The sequence below is a fragment of the Suricata suricatta genome, chromosome 4 (genome assembly GCF_006229205.1).
Source record: "Suricata suricatta isolate VVHF042 chromosome 4, meerkat_22Aug2017_6uvM2_HiC, whole genome shotgun sequence".
Classification (NCBI taxonomy): Eukaryota; Metazoa; Chordata; class Mammalia; order Carnivora; family Herpestidae; genus Suricata; species Suricata suricatta.
In genome coordinates this window covers 126,063,209-126,081,885 of record NC_043703.1, presented here as the reverse complement: position 1 = coordinate 126,081,885, position 18,677 = coordinate 126,063,209, and the positions used below count along the sequence as shown (strand labels likewise).

The following is an 18,677-nucleotide window of genomic DNA, read 5'->3' as shown; positions in this document are numbered from 1 at the left end:
CGTTTCACTGTAAATTTCACCTAAAAACTGTAGAAGACGGGAATGCTCTGGGAAGACAGTGCCTGGCTGGGCTTTGGAAGGGCACACTTGTTGGGAAACGGGCCAGGGGCAACTTGATTGCCCGTGGATACAATTCCACTTTTGCTAGTGGGGTATGGTTGAAAAGTTTTCTCATGGAGGCTGTGGACCCAGACTGTCCAGTGGCCCTGACGCTCAGAGTCCCTGGGGACCGCAGAGGAGGGAGGCAGGGATCACAGCACATTTCAGGAAACAGATATTTCAGCTGAGTCCGCAGAGGGAGGAGTTGTCAGAGGAGAGCGGACAAGTGGAGGATGGTTTCTAAGTACTGCTCAGTGAAGTGTGGTTGCCCAGCGTGGCCTACACGGAAATGGGTAGAACCAGGCTTTCAACTGCTTCTCTAACCCCAAGCCCCATCAGTGGCCTCAGAGAAATTCAAGCTGGTTGGAATGTTTTCTTTAGATAAATTTAATTAATTTATTTTATTTTTTAAGTTTTTAAATGTTTATTTATTTATTTATTTATTGAGAGAGAGCAAGCTGGGCAGGGGCAGAGAGAGAGGGAGAGAGAGAGAATCCCAAGCAGGCTCTGCAATTTCAGCGCAAAGCCCAATGTGGGGCTCAAACCCAGGAACTGCAAGATCATGATCTGAGCCTAAATCAAGAGTCCGACACTTAACCGACTGAGCCACTCAGGTGTCCCTATTTATTTTGTATTTTTTGTATTAAATTTTTTTTTAATGTTTATTTATTTTTTAGAGAGAGAAAGAGAGAGAGAGCTGGGGAGGAACAGAGAGGGGGAGACATAGAATCCAAAATTGATTCCAGGCTCTGAGCAGTTAGCACAGAGCACGACTCAGGACTTAAACACACAAACCATGAGATCATGACCTGAGCTGAAGTCAGATGCTTAACCAACTGAGCCACCCAGGTGCCGCCCCCCATTTATGTTTTAAAAGTAAACTCTATTCCCACCGTGGGGCTTGAACTCAGGACCAGGAGATGATCCAGCTCTGTGTTGACAGCTTGGAGCCTGGAGCCTGCTTCAGATTCTGTGTTTCCCTCTCTCTCTGCCCTTCCCCCACTCACACTCTGTCTGTCTGTCTGTCTCTCTCTCCCTCAAAAATTAAATTTAGGGGTGCCTGAATGGCTCAGTCGGTTAAGTGTCTGACTTCAGCTCAGGTCATGACCTCATGGTTGGTGGGTTTGAGCCCCTTGTCAGCCTCTGTGCTGAATGCTGCTCAGAGCCTGGAGCCTGCTTCACATTCTGTGTCTCCTTCTCACTCTGACCCTTCCCGCTCATGCTCTGTTTCACTATATCTCTCAAAAAATAAATAAACGTATAAAAATTTTTTTTATTAAAATTTAAATTTAAAAAAAAGAAGAAAAGGAAAAAGAGAAGGGTGAGGCCTTGCAGGTCTAACACCAGCTTTGAAGCTAGACCAGCCTGGTCTAGAATCCTGCTTCTGCTGCCGAACTGGCAGTGTGACCCTGGACAAGTTGCCCCCTCTGAGCCTCCCTGACACTTCTCTGTCCTTAAGCATAATTATGACAGTTTTAGGCCTAGGACAGAGCCACCTCATGTAGTAGTGGTGTAGTACTGAATATAGGGGCACCTGGGTGGCTCAGCAGGTTGAGTGTGGAACTCTTGATTTTGGCTCAGGTCATGATCCCAGGGTCATTGGATTAAGCCCTGCAGCCGGCTCTGTGCTGAGCATGGAGTCTGCTTGGGATTCCCTCTCTCTTTCTAAAAAATAATAATAACACTATAAAGCACTGAGTACACAGCAGACATTCAAGGGTCAGACAGCAGCAGGGACAGACAACAGTAGTGATAGCTTGATTGAGACCAAGGGCTCTGGACACTGCAGTTCCCTGGCAGAATTCTAGGTCCACTTGGACGTGGGGCGGCTCAGCAGTGCCCCCACGCCCCCATAACCAGACCCCTTTCTCTGATTCTCATGTTGGTGGGGAGGGCCCTGAGCTACCAAGCAAGGTGCTGTCAGGCAAGTTAGACAAGTAGCATTCTAAGGTCTGACTGCCAGATCCAGGGTCCCCTGTAGGAGTCAGGGGGCCCAGCTGGCCCAGGGCCGCCTCCTTGGTGCCCTCTCCTCCCTCTCCTCTTTGGGACAGACCCGCTTGCCTAATTGCTTCTCCCCACTTCCTGAAAGGAGGGGTGGAAGAGGGCAGACACTTGCTAAAGAAATGTTTTATTTTACTCCATCTGGGACAAACTGAACATTCCTGCTGGGAGAGACCAGAGGGAGAGGAAAAATGTGAGTCTGGTTGGAAAAAAGAAATAAACAAACCAAAAACAAAAAAACAAGTTTTAGAGTCTGGCTACCAGATAATACCTTCAGCATTATTTGAGTTCCCATTGTTTGGGATTCCCAGGTTGAGTGACCTACTCTTTTGTTTCACTCTTAATTTGCAAACCTCTTTTTATTTTTGTGATGATGGGGCCAAATTTGGCCAAGTGAGGCTCACATGTGGAGAACAGTGATTCCCATTGGTCCTTGTGTCCTTGGTCATGCACAGAGTCCAGAACCTAAAAGCCACCCTAGTTATGTGCCAGTGTAGACTAGAGTGGGTAAACCTTGCTAGGGTGAGAGTGAGGGCTGGGTGAGGGGTGGTGATGTGTGGTTTGACTTCACGTGCCCTTGCAAGCTCCACCGTGAGTTTATGGTGGGAGTGGGGGGCAGGAGGGGTGGGTGGGAACTATGTCCTGAGGTGCGTGGCACCCCGGGCTGGGATCCCCTAGTAAATTCTCTTTGTGGAAAAGAAGAAGTCTAAGTTTACTGAGTATCTATTTGCTAATTAATTTTATGATCTCAATTAATCTTTGCCTTCATCTGCATGCCCATTTTACAGATTGGGCAATTGAGGCTCCAGGAGGTTAAATACAGCCAGTAAGCAGCCAAACGTTGAACTCTTTCCATTCTGCCAGGTTATCTGCCCAGCCTCTGGTTCTTGTGAGGACAAGGCTCTTGCTAATATTACAACCCAGATTATTCTATTTTTAAGGCCGTGGAGACACTCAGATGCCTGCTACTTTGCATTCTCTGAAGAGAACTTTCCATCTTGCTCTGGCCCAGAAATTTTAACACATGGAACGACTTAGTTTCATTGCCTGAATTGCTGCCTCTTGGGTGGGACCTTGACCCTAAAGCCTGAGCCTTATCTCTGATGAGCCTGTGGACCAGCCCTGGGCCAGGGCAGACCTGTGTCCAGGACAGACAGCAGAGTCCTAGGCTGAGGAGCACACGTGTGGCTGAGTTAACTGGGCACCCTCTTTCTCCTGGGGCACGCACAGACCTCTGCATGCTTCATACCTCTGCAAGGATTCAGAAAGAAATAGAAGCTTCCCTTACACTTCCCCTACTTCCGGTTCCTATGTGACCTGGGTCCTGTCCCTGTGCAGGCCACCTGTGGTTCCCAGGGCCGTGGCATCCTCCTCTAGAGCGTGTATGAGCAAGTTGGACCCAACTGACTCCGGGTCCTATGATGTGATGTAGGCAAGATGGCCCCTGGGCTGAGCCAGAACCACCCTTCTTTTAATTTCAGTTTAAATTTTTTAAAGTAGGCGCTATGCTCAACATGGGGCTCGAACTCACAACCCAAGATCATGCATTGCATGCTCTACTGAGTTAGCCAACCAGGTGCCCCGAACCACCCTTCATTTATTGCTGACCCTCAGAGAGCCCAGTGCCCAGACTGTGTGTCAGTAAACATCTGGTGAACAAGATGACCGAGGGTAGACTCCAGAGGTATTTGGTCTGTAGGACACAGCAAAGAATGTTTCCTAGACCCCAGACACTTCCTCATTAGTGAGCTTAAAAAAAAAAAAATCAAACAAATGCATTCAGGGCAAGGAGGAAGACAAGTCTGGGGGAGGAGGAAAAAGTCACGGCAGAGGCAGTGACCCCACCCAGGAAATGTGACCAACCCACAGAGGCCGGGGGCCAGGAGACACACACGTCCGCCGGAGGCTGGTGAGTGTGCTAGTTTTCCTGGGGCTTTCCTTGCAGGTCCTGGACTCAGGCCGACGGCCCCTCAGCACTGTCTCCCAAGTGGGAGGGGACAAGGGTCTGCAGGGTTTGGGCAGGAGGGCCGGGGCGGGAGCAGGTGGGCGGGGCAGCCCGGAAGGGGACCTCGGGAAGTGAGGAGCAGGGTGGGGCAGCGCGGGAAGCAGAAGAGCCAGAAAAGCAGAAGAGGGAGGAAGGAGAGCTGCGGAAAGGTGAACGTGGCCAGGTGCCTGAGGGAGAGTTGGCGCCTGGACTGGCTGGCTGGGACCCTGTTGGGGGGTGAGGGCTGGCCACCAGGGTCTGGAAACAGAGACTTGCATTTCTGGAAGCCACTTTGTCCAGGACTTCTGCCCCCCTGGCAGCTTTGTGCCAGGCTCGAGGTACATTTATTGTCTGTCTGGAGCCCCACGGCTGCCCTGGAGGAAAGTGGGTTGGGCTCAGGATACAGAAAAACAACTTCTGGGTCAGGCGTGTCCCGGCTGGTGGGAGAGGTGGTGCCCGACGTCCTGCCAGATTTGAGGATACCTGTGCCTAAGACAGGACTGGCCTGACGGTAGACTGGTGGGCTGCAGTGGTTGGGAGAAGGGGAGAGCAGGCCAAGCCTTGGAATTCAAACTGTAGCATAGCCCGCTGTTTTGCAAATTCAGCAAGACTTCTGCTAGGGTCTGGTGGTCTGCCTCGGGTAGGGGAACGGGGTGAAGGAGGGAGGGGAAGGTGGAGGAGGGATCCCACTTGGTGTCAGGGGAAAGAGCACTGGCCAAGGAGTCCCCAGGCAAGGCCTCTGGACCCAGCTCCCTTCCCAAATGCCCCTACCCCAGGCTGGGAAGACCTGCAGCCATTTCCAGTGTTGACACTCAGCCCTCCATCCTTCTTGGGGAGAGGGGTAGGGGCTGTTTCATTTCATAACTAGGGGCAAACAGACTGCGAGGTGAAGGGACCTGTAGGGATCAACAGAGTCAGCGTCTGAGGAGGGCGGAGAGAGCACCCGAGGACGGCTGTCTCTCTGACAGTTGTCAAGCATTGCCTTAAAAATCTGCTTGACAGAGACACCTCCCTCCCACCTCACCCCCCCACCCCCCGCCTCCAGGTCCCCCAGGGTGTCCTCAAAGGCAGGTCCCTTCCTAAGTCTGGGCTGGGGATGCTCCGTGTGCATCCTGCCCAACCCCTGGCCCCTGGACGTTCTCACTGGATTCCCCAGCCACTGCTTTCTGCCTGTCGAAGCCTGTCACAGCCTGTGAAGTCCCCACCCTCTCTCTCGGGCTCCAGCTGCTCTAGTGAGCCCTACAGGTCCTGTGCCTCTGACGCACCCTTTGAGCGCCTGCAGGGTGCAGGGTGCTGGGCACAGGGTGCGGCTTGTAGCAGCGGGAAATCTTTCTCTGCTTCCCTTCCAGGGACTTTATCTGGTCTATTATATTGAAATAAGACAAATCACCAGGAGAAAATCAAAAGTTTAATAACGTGTATACCTCTTGAATGCTTGGGAGAGACCCAGGAAAAGTCCCTGAAATGAAGCTGCCACCTTAAATACCATCTTCTGCTAAAGACAAAAGATGCCGGGGGTCAGTTACGGGAGGTGACCGGGAAAGGCGAGGTAAACGAGGGCAAGATTGTTATGCAGATTTAAATGGCTGCTTTCTCCTTGGGTGAGTGAGAAGCTGGGTGGGCCAGGGAGGCCCCAGAGCCTGAAAAGCAGAAGTGGGAGGAAGGAGAGCTGCAGGAAGGTGAAAGTGGCGGGGAGGCTGAGGGAGGGCAGGTGAGGGCTGGGCCCCACGGTCTGCCTTCCTGACCTAGTGGAAAGATACCCTCCCCGATGGAGATTTCCTTATAAATGTAAACATTACATAGGGCAATTTCTACTTGGTTTTCAAAATTTCACCTGCGTCTGCTGCTTCTTAAAAATAGTTTAAGAGAAGAAAGGAAAACAGCCAGTTTAAAATATAATTATCAGGCCAAAGAGGCTTATTTTGGAGTGGTATGTTTTACTCCCCTTCAGGTTCCAGCTAGAGAAGCAAAATACGGGCTCTGCCCAAATTTATAGTCTAGTTGGGGAGGCTGGCAGGTCCATAACTCAGTGCACTCTGGGGAGTGAGAAGAAGCAAAGGTCTTAACCTAAGAGGTATATATAGAAGAAGCTACCTTGTGAAGTGGTGAGTTCCCCATCACCAGAAGTGTTCAAGAGGAGGATGGTGAAGGATGCCATAGAAGGGATTCCTGCACTGTGTGTGTATGGGCCTGTGTTGGGAGGTAGATGCAGAGCATTTAGGCTCCTTCTAATGCTGACATCTGTGATTCTGTGACATTGACCACCTAGGGGTCATTGACCACTGGGTGTCATGGCTCCCTTGCTTCCCTGTCCCCTCCAGTTAGATCATGAGATGTGGGTTGTTCTTCCTCATTTCTGTGCTCCTACCGTCCTCACGTCCTCATTCTGCCAGTGCCAAGTTCCCAGGGTAGTCTGTGCAGGGAATTGAATAGGGCCTGTCGTGGGTGGCTTGAGGAATGCAGGAGGGTCGGGCAAGTGTGCTCCTCCGGCTGGGGCGTGGCTGGGGCGTGGCTGGGGCGTGGCGTGAAGCTGTAAGACAACCTGCAGGTGGAGACTGGGGTACACGCTGCCGAGTGAGGGGGCCCGGAGAAGTCCCAGAGAAGGCCGCGGCTACCAAATGTCCTGGAAGGCTCCTCGGGCAGCTGGGGTTTGGTATGGGCCTGGAGGGCTGCGTGGCGTGGATGGACGTGAGGGTGGATGTGCGGACTGAGGAAGCTCAAGGAGCTGCGGGCTTGGGCCGAGCGGCTGGAAGGGAGAGGAGTGAGAAGGCCTGGTGTCAGGGGGCTCCTTACCTGGGGGAGCCTGGAGCAAAAGGCTGAGGGGCAGGGATCCGGTGGGACAGCAGAAGGTTCAGCCCCGCCTGAGTGACCTGGGACTTCTTAAACACGATGTCCAGGCTGAATCCCAGAGAGTCTGATGTTAACTGGTCTGGTGTGTGGCCCGGACATTGGGGGTTTTTTGAGCTTGATGATTCTAACATACGGTGGCAGGTATGAGATACCTTTCTGGATAGTTAACTGGAGGCACAGAATCACCTGGAACATATGTTCAAAATGCAGATGCACAGGCCCCACTCCACACCTGTGGAATCAAAATCTTTAGGCCCGGAACTGGCGCATCTGTGTTTTTTATAGGATGCCAAGGTAATTTGAACAGGCTGCCAGGGTGATGAAGTAGCAGGTGGCCAAGCCCCTTAAATCAAAACCCTGCAGTGATTCTGGGAGGCGGTAGTCCCGAGGGAGTGGGGAAGATGGTGGGGGAGGGGCTGCCTGCTTTTGAGCTGTGGCCCAAGTTCTCAGATCAGTAACACAGAAGGAAAAATAGTAAAGCTAACAGTTGACCCTCTTGTTCACACCACCCCTGTTCCTAAGCTCTCTCCACTGGCTTGGGCGTGGGGCAGCCACCTCACACTTCGGACCTGAGTCACAGGCTGAGCCACCGCTACAGGGGATGTGGGCACAGCATGTGACCTTCTGTGGAATGGAAAAACATGAAAGTTTTCCTCCCCCAAGCTTCCCCCTCACTGCCTCCTGCTTTGGGAAAGTGCGGCTCTGAAAACTGCCTCCAGCAATGTTGTTAGCTAGGGATGGAAAAGAAGTGATTCACGAGGCATTTTACATTCATTACCAATGCTCCTGTTTCTGCTCTTTTCTACTCAGACCCAACACCCTCTGCTCTCCCCGCCCCCTCCCCCCCATCCCCTAAAGAGGGTTCTTGGCCCTTCCTTCTCCCTCAGGCCCTAAAAATCTCCCTATGGTGCCAGTGCTGGAAATCCACCCCCCCGCCCCAGCCCTGGTCACAGAGGCTCACCTTAAAAAATGCTGTTTATGTGCACAGCGTGAATGGTGTTGCAGTGGTTGGTCATGTGGGCTGTGTATTTTAAGCCAAAAAAGAGGAAAAAAAGAGAAACTCTAGTAATGGGAATATAGGAAAGAGACAGTGGAGCTGTAGTTACTGCATTTGCTGAATTAAATACACACACACACACACACACACACACATATATATACACATATATACACACACATAGATATATATCTATGGATATATATTAAATGTTTGACTTTACCATTCCCCCCCCCATCCCCCCGGGTAAGTTGTCCAAAAAAAGTTGCTCTCATTGAGCATATAGAATAAACATGATGTTTGAGGGGTTGGGGAAGAAAAATTTCCTCTGTCCCTCAAGGTCCTTCTAGCTGAATTTAGAATCATATTGATATGAGACAGAGTAACAGCAGAAAATCACATTGAATAGTATACATATGGGGAATCCACACCGATAACGGAAATTCCAAACACAGGGGAGCAACACGACTCCCAGAAGCTAAGGAGAGGGGCGGAGTTGGAGGATACAAAGGGGAGAGAGACCCTTAGCAGCAAGGGGAAGGAGATGCTTGGAAAACAAAGGTTAGCCTATTATGTAGGTACGTTTCTTAGTTAACAAAAAATCTGTTAAGAGCTCTCTTTCTGGGATAATCAGGCAGATAAGGCGGAGATAAACCACTTTCCCTGAATTGGTTGGGTTTTGTTTGCTTTTAACTCAAAATAAGGTTCATACCAAATTGGCCCATTTTGGCGTGACCTGCACTTGGCCCCTGCAGAGGCATTTGAGGGAAGCTGGGCACAGAGAAGGGACAGTTGATGCCTGGGAATGTATGGGATTCCCCAAGAAGAGTTGAGAATTAGGGAAGGAACTGAACAAAATGTTAGGGATTTTGTGTTTCTGTGGTTCTTTTTGCCTTTTATCAGATTGAGGAAGTTCCTTTTATTCCTGGTTTGGTGAAAGTTTTTTGGTTTTATTTTGTCTTGGTTTTTTAGTCAGCAATGGATGTAGAATTTTGGTAAATGCTTTTTCTGAATCTATTGTGATGGTTATATACACACGCACACATACATTGCCAATCAACATACACATTTATCCATATATATGTATATACATATTCATACATAGATATGGATGGATATGTTGTCAATACAAACTGAACAAACTTTTTAGAATCTCTAAAAGAAGGAATTTTATTTGAGCCCAAGTTAGGACAGCGACCCGGGAGACACTCTTCACGAGGAAGAAAGTGCTCCAGAGAATGAACAGTTTTTACAGGATTCTGTACTTTTCTATATCTTGCAAAAGCTCGAGATTATAGATTACCATATACGCAGGAACCATGAGTTTTTTTAGATAATTCTTTTTTTTTTTAAGTTTATTTATTTATTTTGGGAGAGACAGAGACTGTGAGTGGGGGAGGGGCAGAGAGAGAGAGGGAGACAGACTCAGTCGGTTGAGTGACCAACTCAACCACCCATGTGCCTCCAGATTTCTTTCGAAATCAGCACGACTGTACATAAACTTTGTTTAAACCAAAAACCTGTAAGTGAAATAAGTCAGTCAGAGAAAGACAAATATATGATTTCACTCATATGTAGAATTTAAGAAACAAAACAGATGAACATAAAGGAAGGGGAGGGGGAGAGAGAGAGAGAGAAGAGACTCTTTTTTTTATTTTTTATTTATTTTTTATACAGAGAGAGACAGAGCATGAGGTGGGGAGGGGCAGAGAGAGAAGAAGACACAGAACTCGAAGCAGGCTCTAGGCTCTGAGCTAGCCATCAGCACAGAGCCCGACGCGGGGCTCGAACCCACGAACGTGAGATCTGACCTGAGCCGAAGCCGGAGGCTTAACCCACTGAGCCACCCAGGTGCCCCAAGAGATTCTTAACTATAGAGAACAAACCTTGGGTTGCTGAGGGGAGGTGGGGCAGAGGGATGGGCTAAATGGGTAATTGGTATTAAGGAGGGTACTTGTGATGAGGGTTGGATGTTCTCTGTGAGTGATGAATCATTAAATTCTACTCCTGAAATCAATTTTGCCATATGTTAACCAATACTTAAATAAAAACTTGACGTTAAAAAAAAAGGCAAACAAACAAAACAAAACCCAAAAGCCTGACTTACAGTCCACCCATACACTGTACACTTGCCTTGTTAATGAGCAGCCTAAAGGAAAAACCATCTTGGGGCACCTGGGTGGCTCCGTTGGTTTAGCGTGCAACTGTAGCTCAGGTCATTACCTTGTGATCTGTGGGTTTGAGTCCCGCGTCAGGCTCTGTGCTGAGTCTGCTTCAGAATCTGTGTCTCCCTCTCTCTCTGCCTCTCCCCCTCCCAAATAAATAAACATTAAAAAAATAAAAAATAAATAAAGGAGGCCCTCTTGTCCTTAAGATATCACCCAATTCTACTTCCTTCATTTCTTCACATTAAAACTCAGAGTTCCGGGGTGCCTGAGTGGCTCAGTCAGTTAAGTATCTAACTCTTGTTTTCAGTTCAGGTCATGATCTCACGGTTTTATGGGTTCAGGCTGGCTCTGTGCTGAGTGTGGAGCCTCTTGGGATTCTTTCTCTCCCTCTCTCTCTGACCCTCCCCTGATTATGAGCTCTCTTTGTGTCTCTCTCTCAAAATAAATAAATAGACATTAAAAAGAAATAAAGAAATCTAAAATGGCTTCCTTTATATATCATATTTTTAGAGTTTTTAATATATAATTAATAAGGTAAATAATATTGATTTTCAGATTTTTAAAAATTATACTTAATTTTATTATTTTTTAAACATTTAAACAAAACTTTAAGTTTATGTATTTATTTTGAGAGAGAGAGAGAGAGAGCGAGCAAGCATGTGGGGAAAAGGCAGAGAGAGAGGAAGGGAGAGAATCCCAAGCAGGCTCCACACCACCAGTGTAGACGGGATCATGACCCCAGCCAAAGTCGGATGCTTAACTGACTGAGCCACTCAGGCTCACCCTTGATTTCCAGACGTTAAACCACTTTGCATTCTGGGGATAAAACCCATTTAGTCATGGTATGTTATACTTTTTATATATTATTGAATTCCATATGCTAAAATTTTTTGGTAAATTTTTAGTGTTTATTTTTCATAGAGAGAGACAGCGAGAGACAGCGAGTGCGGGGGCGGGGCAGAGAGGGAGACACAGACTCTGAAGCAGGCTCGAAGCTCCGAGCTGTTATCACAGAGCCTGATGTGGGGATCGAACTCACGAATCGTGAGATCATGACCTGGGCCAAAGTTGGCCACTTTCACCAACTGAGCCACCCAGGTGCCACCATAAGCTAAAATTTTGTTAATATTTTTTATGTCTATGTTCATGAAGGATGTTGGTCTAGTTTTTTTTCTTTTATAATATATTTTATCTGATTTGTTATATCAGGATAATGCTGGTGGCATAGGATGATTTGGGAAGTATTCTCTCCTATTTTCTGCAAAAGTTTGTGTAGAATTGGTATTATGTCTTCCTTAAATTTTTGGTAGAATGTACCAGGACTGGAATTGGGGGGTTGTAGGGAGGGGTGGCTTAAGTACAAATGCAACTTCTTTAATATATTTTAGAACTATTCAGGTCTTCTATTTTTTTCATTAGTGAAATTTCATAATTTGGATCCTTCAAGGAATTTGCCCATTTCATATATGTTGTTGAATATATTGGTGTAAGTTTTTGTAATATTCTGTTTATTCTTTTAATATTTGTAGAACCTGCAGTGAGTCATCTCTCTTATTTACAAATTGTAAATTTATGTCTTTTTCATTGTTTGTCTAAAGGTTGATCAATTTTATTGATTTTTTTCAAAAGCTGGCTTCTTTGACTCTATTTTTTAATTTCTATTAATTTCTGCTCTTACTTTTATTATTTACTGTCTTCTGATTATTTGGGGTTTAATTTGTTTTTCCTTCTTTGGTGTTTCTATGGTGAAAAGTTAAGTTATGGGTTTTGGACTTTTCTAATATTGCTTAGAGAGCTGTATGTCACCTCCTGCAACACCCAGGGTTAGGGCTGAATGCAGAAGAGAGAAATGGCTGAGAATTCACAGCAAGGGGAAAACACTGGCCGGTTGGCCCAGGAGTCAGAGATCTAGGTTTTTGTTTTTATTTTTTAAAGAGAGAGAAAAAGAGAGTGTAAGCGCATGAGCAGGGGAGAAGGGCAGAGAGAGAGAGAGAGAAATTGAGAGATAGAATCCTAAGCCGACTCCATGTTCCATGCAGAGTTTAACGCAGGGCTCAATCCCATGACCTTGGGATCCTGACCTGAGCCGAAATCAAGAATCAGATGCTCAACCGACTGCGCCACACAGGTGCACCAGAGACCTAGTTTTCACTAGCCATTCATTCATAAGCTTTGTGACTTTGGCCTTCAGACTTCTAAGCTTCAGTTTTTCTGCCTGCATAATGGAGCCAGGGTAATCTCCTCTTGGGCTATTGCAGATGAAGTAGTTCATGTATACACCTGTATGTGACACCTGGCAGGGCTCCCCAGACCAATGTGAAGGGCGGTTATCATAACATTTGTGATCATAATGGCGTCTTCTGTCTTTTCAGAACTGGAAACAGCATGTATACACACCTCCCCCAGAGGTAGGCTGGGCCCCCTCCCCTCACACCCCTGCTTCACCCCCACGGGCTGGCTCCTCAAGGCTCCCCTCACCCCCACCCCGCAGCCCCTGGGCCCGCCAGGTCTGCCCAGCTCTCTCTGCTTGGGTCCACTCCTCACGGGCCCTGGCCGGCACCGCCAACCCGCTTCCCTCCTGCAGCGGTTCTCCATTCCCAGCGTCGGTGCAGGATCCCGGCCTGCACGTATGGCGGGTGGAGAAGTTGAAGCCAGTACCGGTGGCGCGTGAGAACCAAGGCGTCTTCTTCTCCGGGGATTCCTACCTAGTGCTGCACAATGGCCCGGAGGAGCTGTCCCACCTGCACCTGTGGATAGGTCAGGCAGCTGGGGGACGAGTTGGGGGTGTGGCCTGGGCTGGAGACGGGGGCCGCAGGGGTCTCATGGGCCTGGCCCTGCCACCTCCCACCCACCCCAGGCCAGCAGTCATCCCGGGATGAGCAGGGGGCCTGTGCCGTGCTGGCCGTGCATCTCAACACCCTGCTCGGGGAGCGGCCCGTGCAGCACCGAGAGGTGCAGGGCAACGAGTCCGACCTCTTCATGAGCTACTTCCCGCGTGGCCTCAAGTACCAGGTCAGAGCCCGCCTCCCCAGCACCCTTACCCTGTGGCTCCTCTCAGAGCCCCTCCTCCTTCCGGTCAGTTCTCACTCTGCAAAAAAGGCCCAGGCACCCTCCGGGCTGCGTCCTCCCCATCTAACTGCCCACCTCCCGCCGAGGCTGGGTGTGGTGGGCTGCGGGCCTCCTGTCCGCGCTCTCAGGTCATCCCTTCTGGGCTGCAGGAAGGTGGAGTGGAGTCAGCGTTTCACAAGACCTCTCCAGGGGCCGCTCCAGCTGCCATCAAGAAACTGTACCAGGTGAAGGGGAAGAAGAACATCCGTGCCACCGAGCGGCCGCTGAGCTGGGACAGCTTCAACACCGGGGACTGCTTCATCCTGGACCTGGGCCAGGTGTGCAGGCAGGGTGGGCTGAGCACTGTATCCGCACTCCTTTTGCAAGGGGCCAGGGGCAGGAGGGTGGGGAGGGGGGAGAAGCCGCTCCAGCCATTAGCAAGCACCTTATGTTCACAAGGACAGAAACCTCCCTCTGCCAACCAACCACAGTGTCTAACACTGGAACTTAACTCTCTTCTTATGGAGCCTTTGTAGCTCTGGTTAGCTTCCAGCCAGACCGGTCGGTAATTTTGTTCACTCTGTGAGTCTGCTATGCCCATCCTGAGCCTGTTCAAGGACCACGAATTGCCTGCCCTGGGGAGGCAGCCAAGACAGGCCTGTCACTTGCTGTAACGCACGGAAAGATGTGATGAGGGCTCTGAGAGAGGCAGGGGCATGTGCTGAGGGGTCTTGGGGCAGGGTGAGGTCCCTCTAGACTGAGCTGAAGCCCTTGTCCCAGGAAGGTGCCGCTTGAGTAGACCTTTATGGAGGCGGAAATACGAGGCTGAGGCATTGAGGTGGCGGAAGGTGCAGACATTCATGCTGAGAGCAGGGAAGGGGCTAGCTTGACTGGGAGCCCGACTGGGGACAGGAGCCATGGGAGCAAAACTTGTTAAGTTGCCTGAGACCTAGGTCAGGAGACTGAGGAGTCGGGACCACATCTTGTGCTGAAGGTCTGAGGCAGGAAGCCAACCCAGAAGCAGTTTGGAAGGAAGGTTGGGAGCACTGAGTTAGAGGAAGGGGACCAGCTCAGTAAGGTGCATGTAGCAGTGTGAGAAAACTGGGCTCACCCATTCACCCATTCACCCATTCACCCATTCACTCATTCATTCATTCAGTACTTATTTTGTGCCTAAATACATGCCAGTCTCTGTTTTAGTACTGGGCATGCAGCGGTGAACAAAATAAAACACCCATGCCCTCAGGAAGCTTACTTTCTAACCAGGGGAGCTAGATTACAAATAAGATAAAGCCCTTTAAGTATATGCGGATAAGCAAAGTGGAGAAACATAAATCAGGAGGGACTAGGGGCTGGGCAGATAAATACTCTTGCAAAAAATGTTGTGTATTGGATGGTCTTGCCTCAGGGGGCAGTTCATCAGAACCCACCCCCCCACCGCTGCCCATCATCCTTCCCCCTGCCCCGCCCCCATCCAGTCAAGAGGATGGATGTAGGCAGCTGAGCCTCTCTACTTCCCTCCAGAACATCTTCGCCTGGTGTGGTGGGAAATCCAACATCCTGGAGCGCAACAAAGCACGGGACCTGGCCCTGGCCATCAGGGACAGCGAGCGACAGGGCAAGGCCCAGGTGGAGATTATCACTGATGGGGAAGAGCCTGCTGAGATGATCCAGGTTGGGGGGCATTAGGGTGGGCAGCCGGGAGAAATTGGGGTGAGGGTGGTCAGTGAAGGATGAAAGATGGCAGGGGTGCAGGTGGGTGGTCCGGGGCTCAGGGCTGTGGGTAGCTCACTGGTGCCTTCGTGTGACCCAGATAAAGCATCCCCCTGGGTGGATGGTCCAGTGGCCTGGCAGGTGGGCTGGGCTGGACCCAGCCCTCATCTCTGCTGGATGCCCTTGTGCAGGACGCAGTTTGTCCCTTGCCAAAGGTGGTGGCCTTCGGCATGGTGGGTTGGGCAGCTCTGGGGCAGGTGCCCAGGAATCCCTGGAAACCTGACCTGCCCTGGCCCCTGTAGGTCCTGGGCCCCAAGCCTGCTCTGAAGGAGGGGAACCCTGAGGAAGACCTCACAGCCGACCGGACAAATGCCCAGGCTGCAGCTCTGTATAAGGTGGGCACTGTGGGCCTGCGCTGTGGCCAGGCAGGCCTTGCTGAAGGGAGAGGAGAAAGCCCTGGCAAGGTTGAGCCAGGCGGCACGCTGGGTTATTTAGGGCTGGCGTGAGGGGAGGATGGGAAATGGACAGATGTCCAGTCCTCCTGAGGAGGTAAGTGCCACTGGTGGCCCACTGTGAGAGAAGGAGGTGTGAAGCCAATGCTGAGCTTTATTTCGTTGGATTCTTTGCATTCATTTGTAATTTGGAATCCACCTAACTTGCAGGTGGATCCAGGGCCTCGGTGCTGCAGTGATGGAGGGTGATGTGAGGGCTAGGGTGCCTGCTGCCTGCCCTGTCTCCTCGGGCTGGGGCCGTGGTGTAGGGCTGGAGGTTAGGTCTCTGTGGTGGGGGCAGGGGGTGGGATCTGGCACTGCCCACCCTCCCCCAGGTCTCCGACGCCACTGGACAGATGAACCTGACCAAGGTGGCCGACTCCAGTCCCTTTGCCCTCGAGCTGCTGCTATCTGATGACTGCTTCGTGCTGGACAATGGGCTTTGTGGCAAGATCTACATCTGGAAGGGTACGTGTGGCTTCTCCATGCTAGTCTGAGACCATGCCAGCTGCTCTGAGCTGGGCACTCTTCCCATTGGAGGGCTCGGCCTGCCTGACTGCTTTCAAAAACAGCTCTAGGGAGCCACTGAGGGCTTTCTCTGTGCTGTTCTTGGCCCCCCTAAATTCCAGGCAATGGTTCTGAAACTTAAGCATGCTTTAGAATCATTGGAGAGCCTCTGAAAACAGAGAAGTACATTCCTCCCCCACCCCCGAGTTTGGATGTCTAACTGGTTCCCAGGCCTGGGTGCTGGTCCAGGAGCACATTTTGAGGACCACTGTCCTAGCACACTCTAGGCCTTCAGGGCTGCTGGGACTTCAGTCTTACCATTCTGCCTGTGGGGTGTGAGAGAAAAATTTTAGGTAAATTAAATCCCACTTTATGCGCTGGGTAATGAACTAGTAGAACTTGTTTTTCCAAGAGATTGTATTGGCTGGAGATAGAAACACTGCTGTGTGTAAACTTGTCCGCTTGGTTTAACTCAAAATGTTGAAACAAAGCTCGGAGCATCAGAGGGACTCTGGAGGCCTTCTCCATGCCTGTCTTTTCTTGAGTGTGTCTTACCTCCCTGACCAGATTATAAATTTCCCCGAAAGCAGGAACCATATCATCTGTAGTGTCGTGACTAAGTAGCATTTGCTCAGTAGGTATTTGTGGGGGCATCCGAAGCCAAGAGAAACCCCCCGGCCCTGGTCTGGTTAGGAACTTGGGGAAGGATGAGGTGTTCTAAGGATCGCTGCCACTAGCCAGTGGTACTGCCGCCATGCCTTTGGCCAAAGGCCTTTGGCCAAAGGCATGGCGGCTTTCTCCAAGCTGGGTGGGGCTCAGTGGAGATTGGGGCTGCCACGGGGCACCTTTCCCATGGGACCAATTCCAAGCATGAGAGTTTCCCAGATGCCCAGAAGGGAATTTAACCCCAAGCAAAGAACTGAACCATTCTGGAAGGGGAAACTGGAGAAGATAAAAACGAACCAACCAAACAAGAAAGTTGGGAGCGAAGAAAAGTATCTTGCCTTAAGCTGGATTATAGCTTGCATTAAAGGGACTGGCTGCAGGAGAGAATGGTAATTGGATGGTCTTCCTTCCTTTTTATAAGGTCTTCGGGGGACTACGTACCCATTAGGCTGACGTCCATTAGGCCGATGTCGGCTGTCTGGCATTATGGGAGTTATGGGAGTAAGATTGTAATAATAAATCACACCCTTTTGTCCTATTTGGTTTTAAACAAAAGGCTTGATACTTGTTGATACTTGTCAACGGTACGGTTGACAGGCTCCAGAGGTGAGGTGTCCTGGGGCAGGGCTCTAGATTTAGAGTCTCATGCCACGGGGAACACTAGTTCCCTCTGAATATCCGTGAGCCCCTGGGCCGAGCAGAAGGTTTTGATTAGAGGAGGCACAAGGTGCAGTTTCATGTCACTTGGAGCTGCTGGGTTGAGAGAAGTCTCAAGGGGTTGACCTCACACCTCCAAAGACCTCCTCAGCGTCTTGCAACCTCCTACTCTGTTTATTTAAAACATGACCAGCTATTCTCTGGACCTCCCCTTAAATTGCCTTGAAAATGGGATGTGGACTAGAGAGAGTCCCCATTCTTAAAAAAAAAAAAATCCCCTTCCTATTGATCCAGGGCGGAAAGCTAATGAGAAGGAGCGGCAGGCAGCTCTCCGGGTGGCAGAGGACTTCATCTCTCGCATGCGCTATGCCCCCAACACTCAGGTGAGGAGACGCCTTGGGCCCCAACTCCTCCTCCTAGGGCTCTTCTTGTGGCCTCTTGCCCCTCTTAATCTACTTCAACACTTAACAGCAAGAGGATGTTGCCAGCACCTCCCTGGCAGCCCAGAGCCAGGTGGGCCTTTGGAGGGCTTGTGTGTCTCATCGGGGCCACTGTCTCTGGCTCGTGCTGCCCTTGTTTCGGCAGCATGGTGGCTCCACGAGGCCTTCGGAGAGGAGGTGAGAAGGGTCATCTGTGACCAGTGCATCTATCAAACTATGCACACAAGCTCTTGAAGCACTCAGTTTTCTCAGCTCATGTCCCCCTCATCTTCTTGTCTCTTGGCTTATCCGGAGAAGCACTCCTGGCCTGGAGAGCCATGTGGACTCAGGCCCAGGGCTCAGCGCCCTCCTCCGTGGCTCTGGCCTTGCCTGGTAAAGGCCGGGGTGGAACCTTGTGGACTACACTTCTCCCCCATTCTTCCTGCAGGTGGAGATTCTGCCCCAGGGCCGCGAGAGTCCCATCTTCAAGCAGTTCTTCAAGGACTGGAAATGAGGGTGGGCGTCTCCTGGCCCCCGGCCTCCTGCCTGCTTTCTCCTGCTCTGGCTGCCTGGTCAGTGCTGAGGTGCCCCCGAGGATGTTCAATAAAGGAGACAAGTGCTTCCCCAGTTCTCAGCTGATTATCACTCCCCACCCATCCACCAGGGCTTACCCACGTGTGGGGGCAGAGGAGGACCCGTGAGGATCCCCCAGTCCACTGACTTTGCAGGATGAGGGAGAGGGGCCAGGAGTCCCCAGGGGGCGCCCAGCAGGTACTGCTATGAACCCAGTAGGGAAGCCGCACAGCACCAGGCCTCAGGGTTGCTTTCTGTCAGATCCGTTCAGTCACACGTTCCCAACTGGGACAAGGTTGTGGCAATGGGCCCAGGATGCATTTCTCTTCAGGCCAGCTATTTCCTCAGCAGTCCTAATAAAGTATTGTGAGGTGGCTTCCAAATGACACACTTACCAATCAAGAGGACAAGGATAACTTCTTGTTGCTGAAGTCTGGCTTGTCACCTCACAGGCACACTGCATCATGTTAGGCCGATGAGCACAGGGCCCCTGTAGGGCTGGGG

At 50.6% G+C, this 18,677-nt stretch overlaps 1 protein-coding gene across 6 annotated transcripts; it reads left to right on the top strand.

Annotated features, from left to right (window-relative positions):
• Nucleotides 1-3,939: 3,939 nt before the first annotated feature.
• Nucleotides 3,940-18,227, top strand: CAPG (capping actin protein, gelsolin like). Of its 6 annotated transcripts, none has more exons than XM_029937709.1 (10): nucleotides 3,940-4,009; nucleotides 12,472-12,507; nucleotides 12,684-12,856; nucleotides 12,957-13,111; nucleotides 13,318-13,485; nucleotides 14,672-14,821; nucleotides 15,163-15,255; nucleotides 15,687-15,819; nucleotides 17,476-17,564; nucleotides 18,049-18,227. In XM_029937709.1, exons 2-10 carry the CDS (start codon nucleotides 12,485-12,487, stop codon nucleotides 18,112-18,114), a joined length of 1,050 nt encoding a protein of 349 aa, XP_029793569.1. In that variant the 5' UTR covers nucleotides 3,940-4,009; nucleotides 12,472-12,484; the 3' UTR covers nucleotides 18,115-18,227. The 6 variants fall into 6 exon arrangements, with proteins under 6 accessions (XP_029793569.1, XP_029793570.1, XP_029793571.1 ...); XM_029937710.1 differs by lacking the exon at nucleotides 3,940-4,009 and adding an exon at nucleotides 4,195-4,254; XM_029937711.1 differs by lacking the exon at nucleotides 3,940-4,009 and adding an exon at nucleotides 4,297-4,422.
• The last annotated feature ends 450 nt before the right edge of the window (nucleotides 18,228-18,677 follow it).

Coding starts and splice junctions, on each gene's coding strand:
- CAPG (XM_029937709.1), top strand. CDS start 12,485: ATGTATACACACCTCCCCCAGAG. Junction 12,508..12,683: donor TATACACACCTCCCCCAGAG/GTAGGCTGGGCC, acceptor TCCCTCCTGCAG/CGGTTCTCCATTCCCAGCGT. Junction 12,857..12,956: donor CCACCTGCACCTGTGGATAG/GTCAGGCAGCTG, acceptor CACCCACCCCAG/GCCAGCAGTCATCCCGGGAT.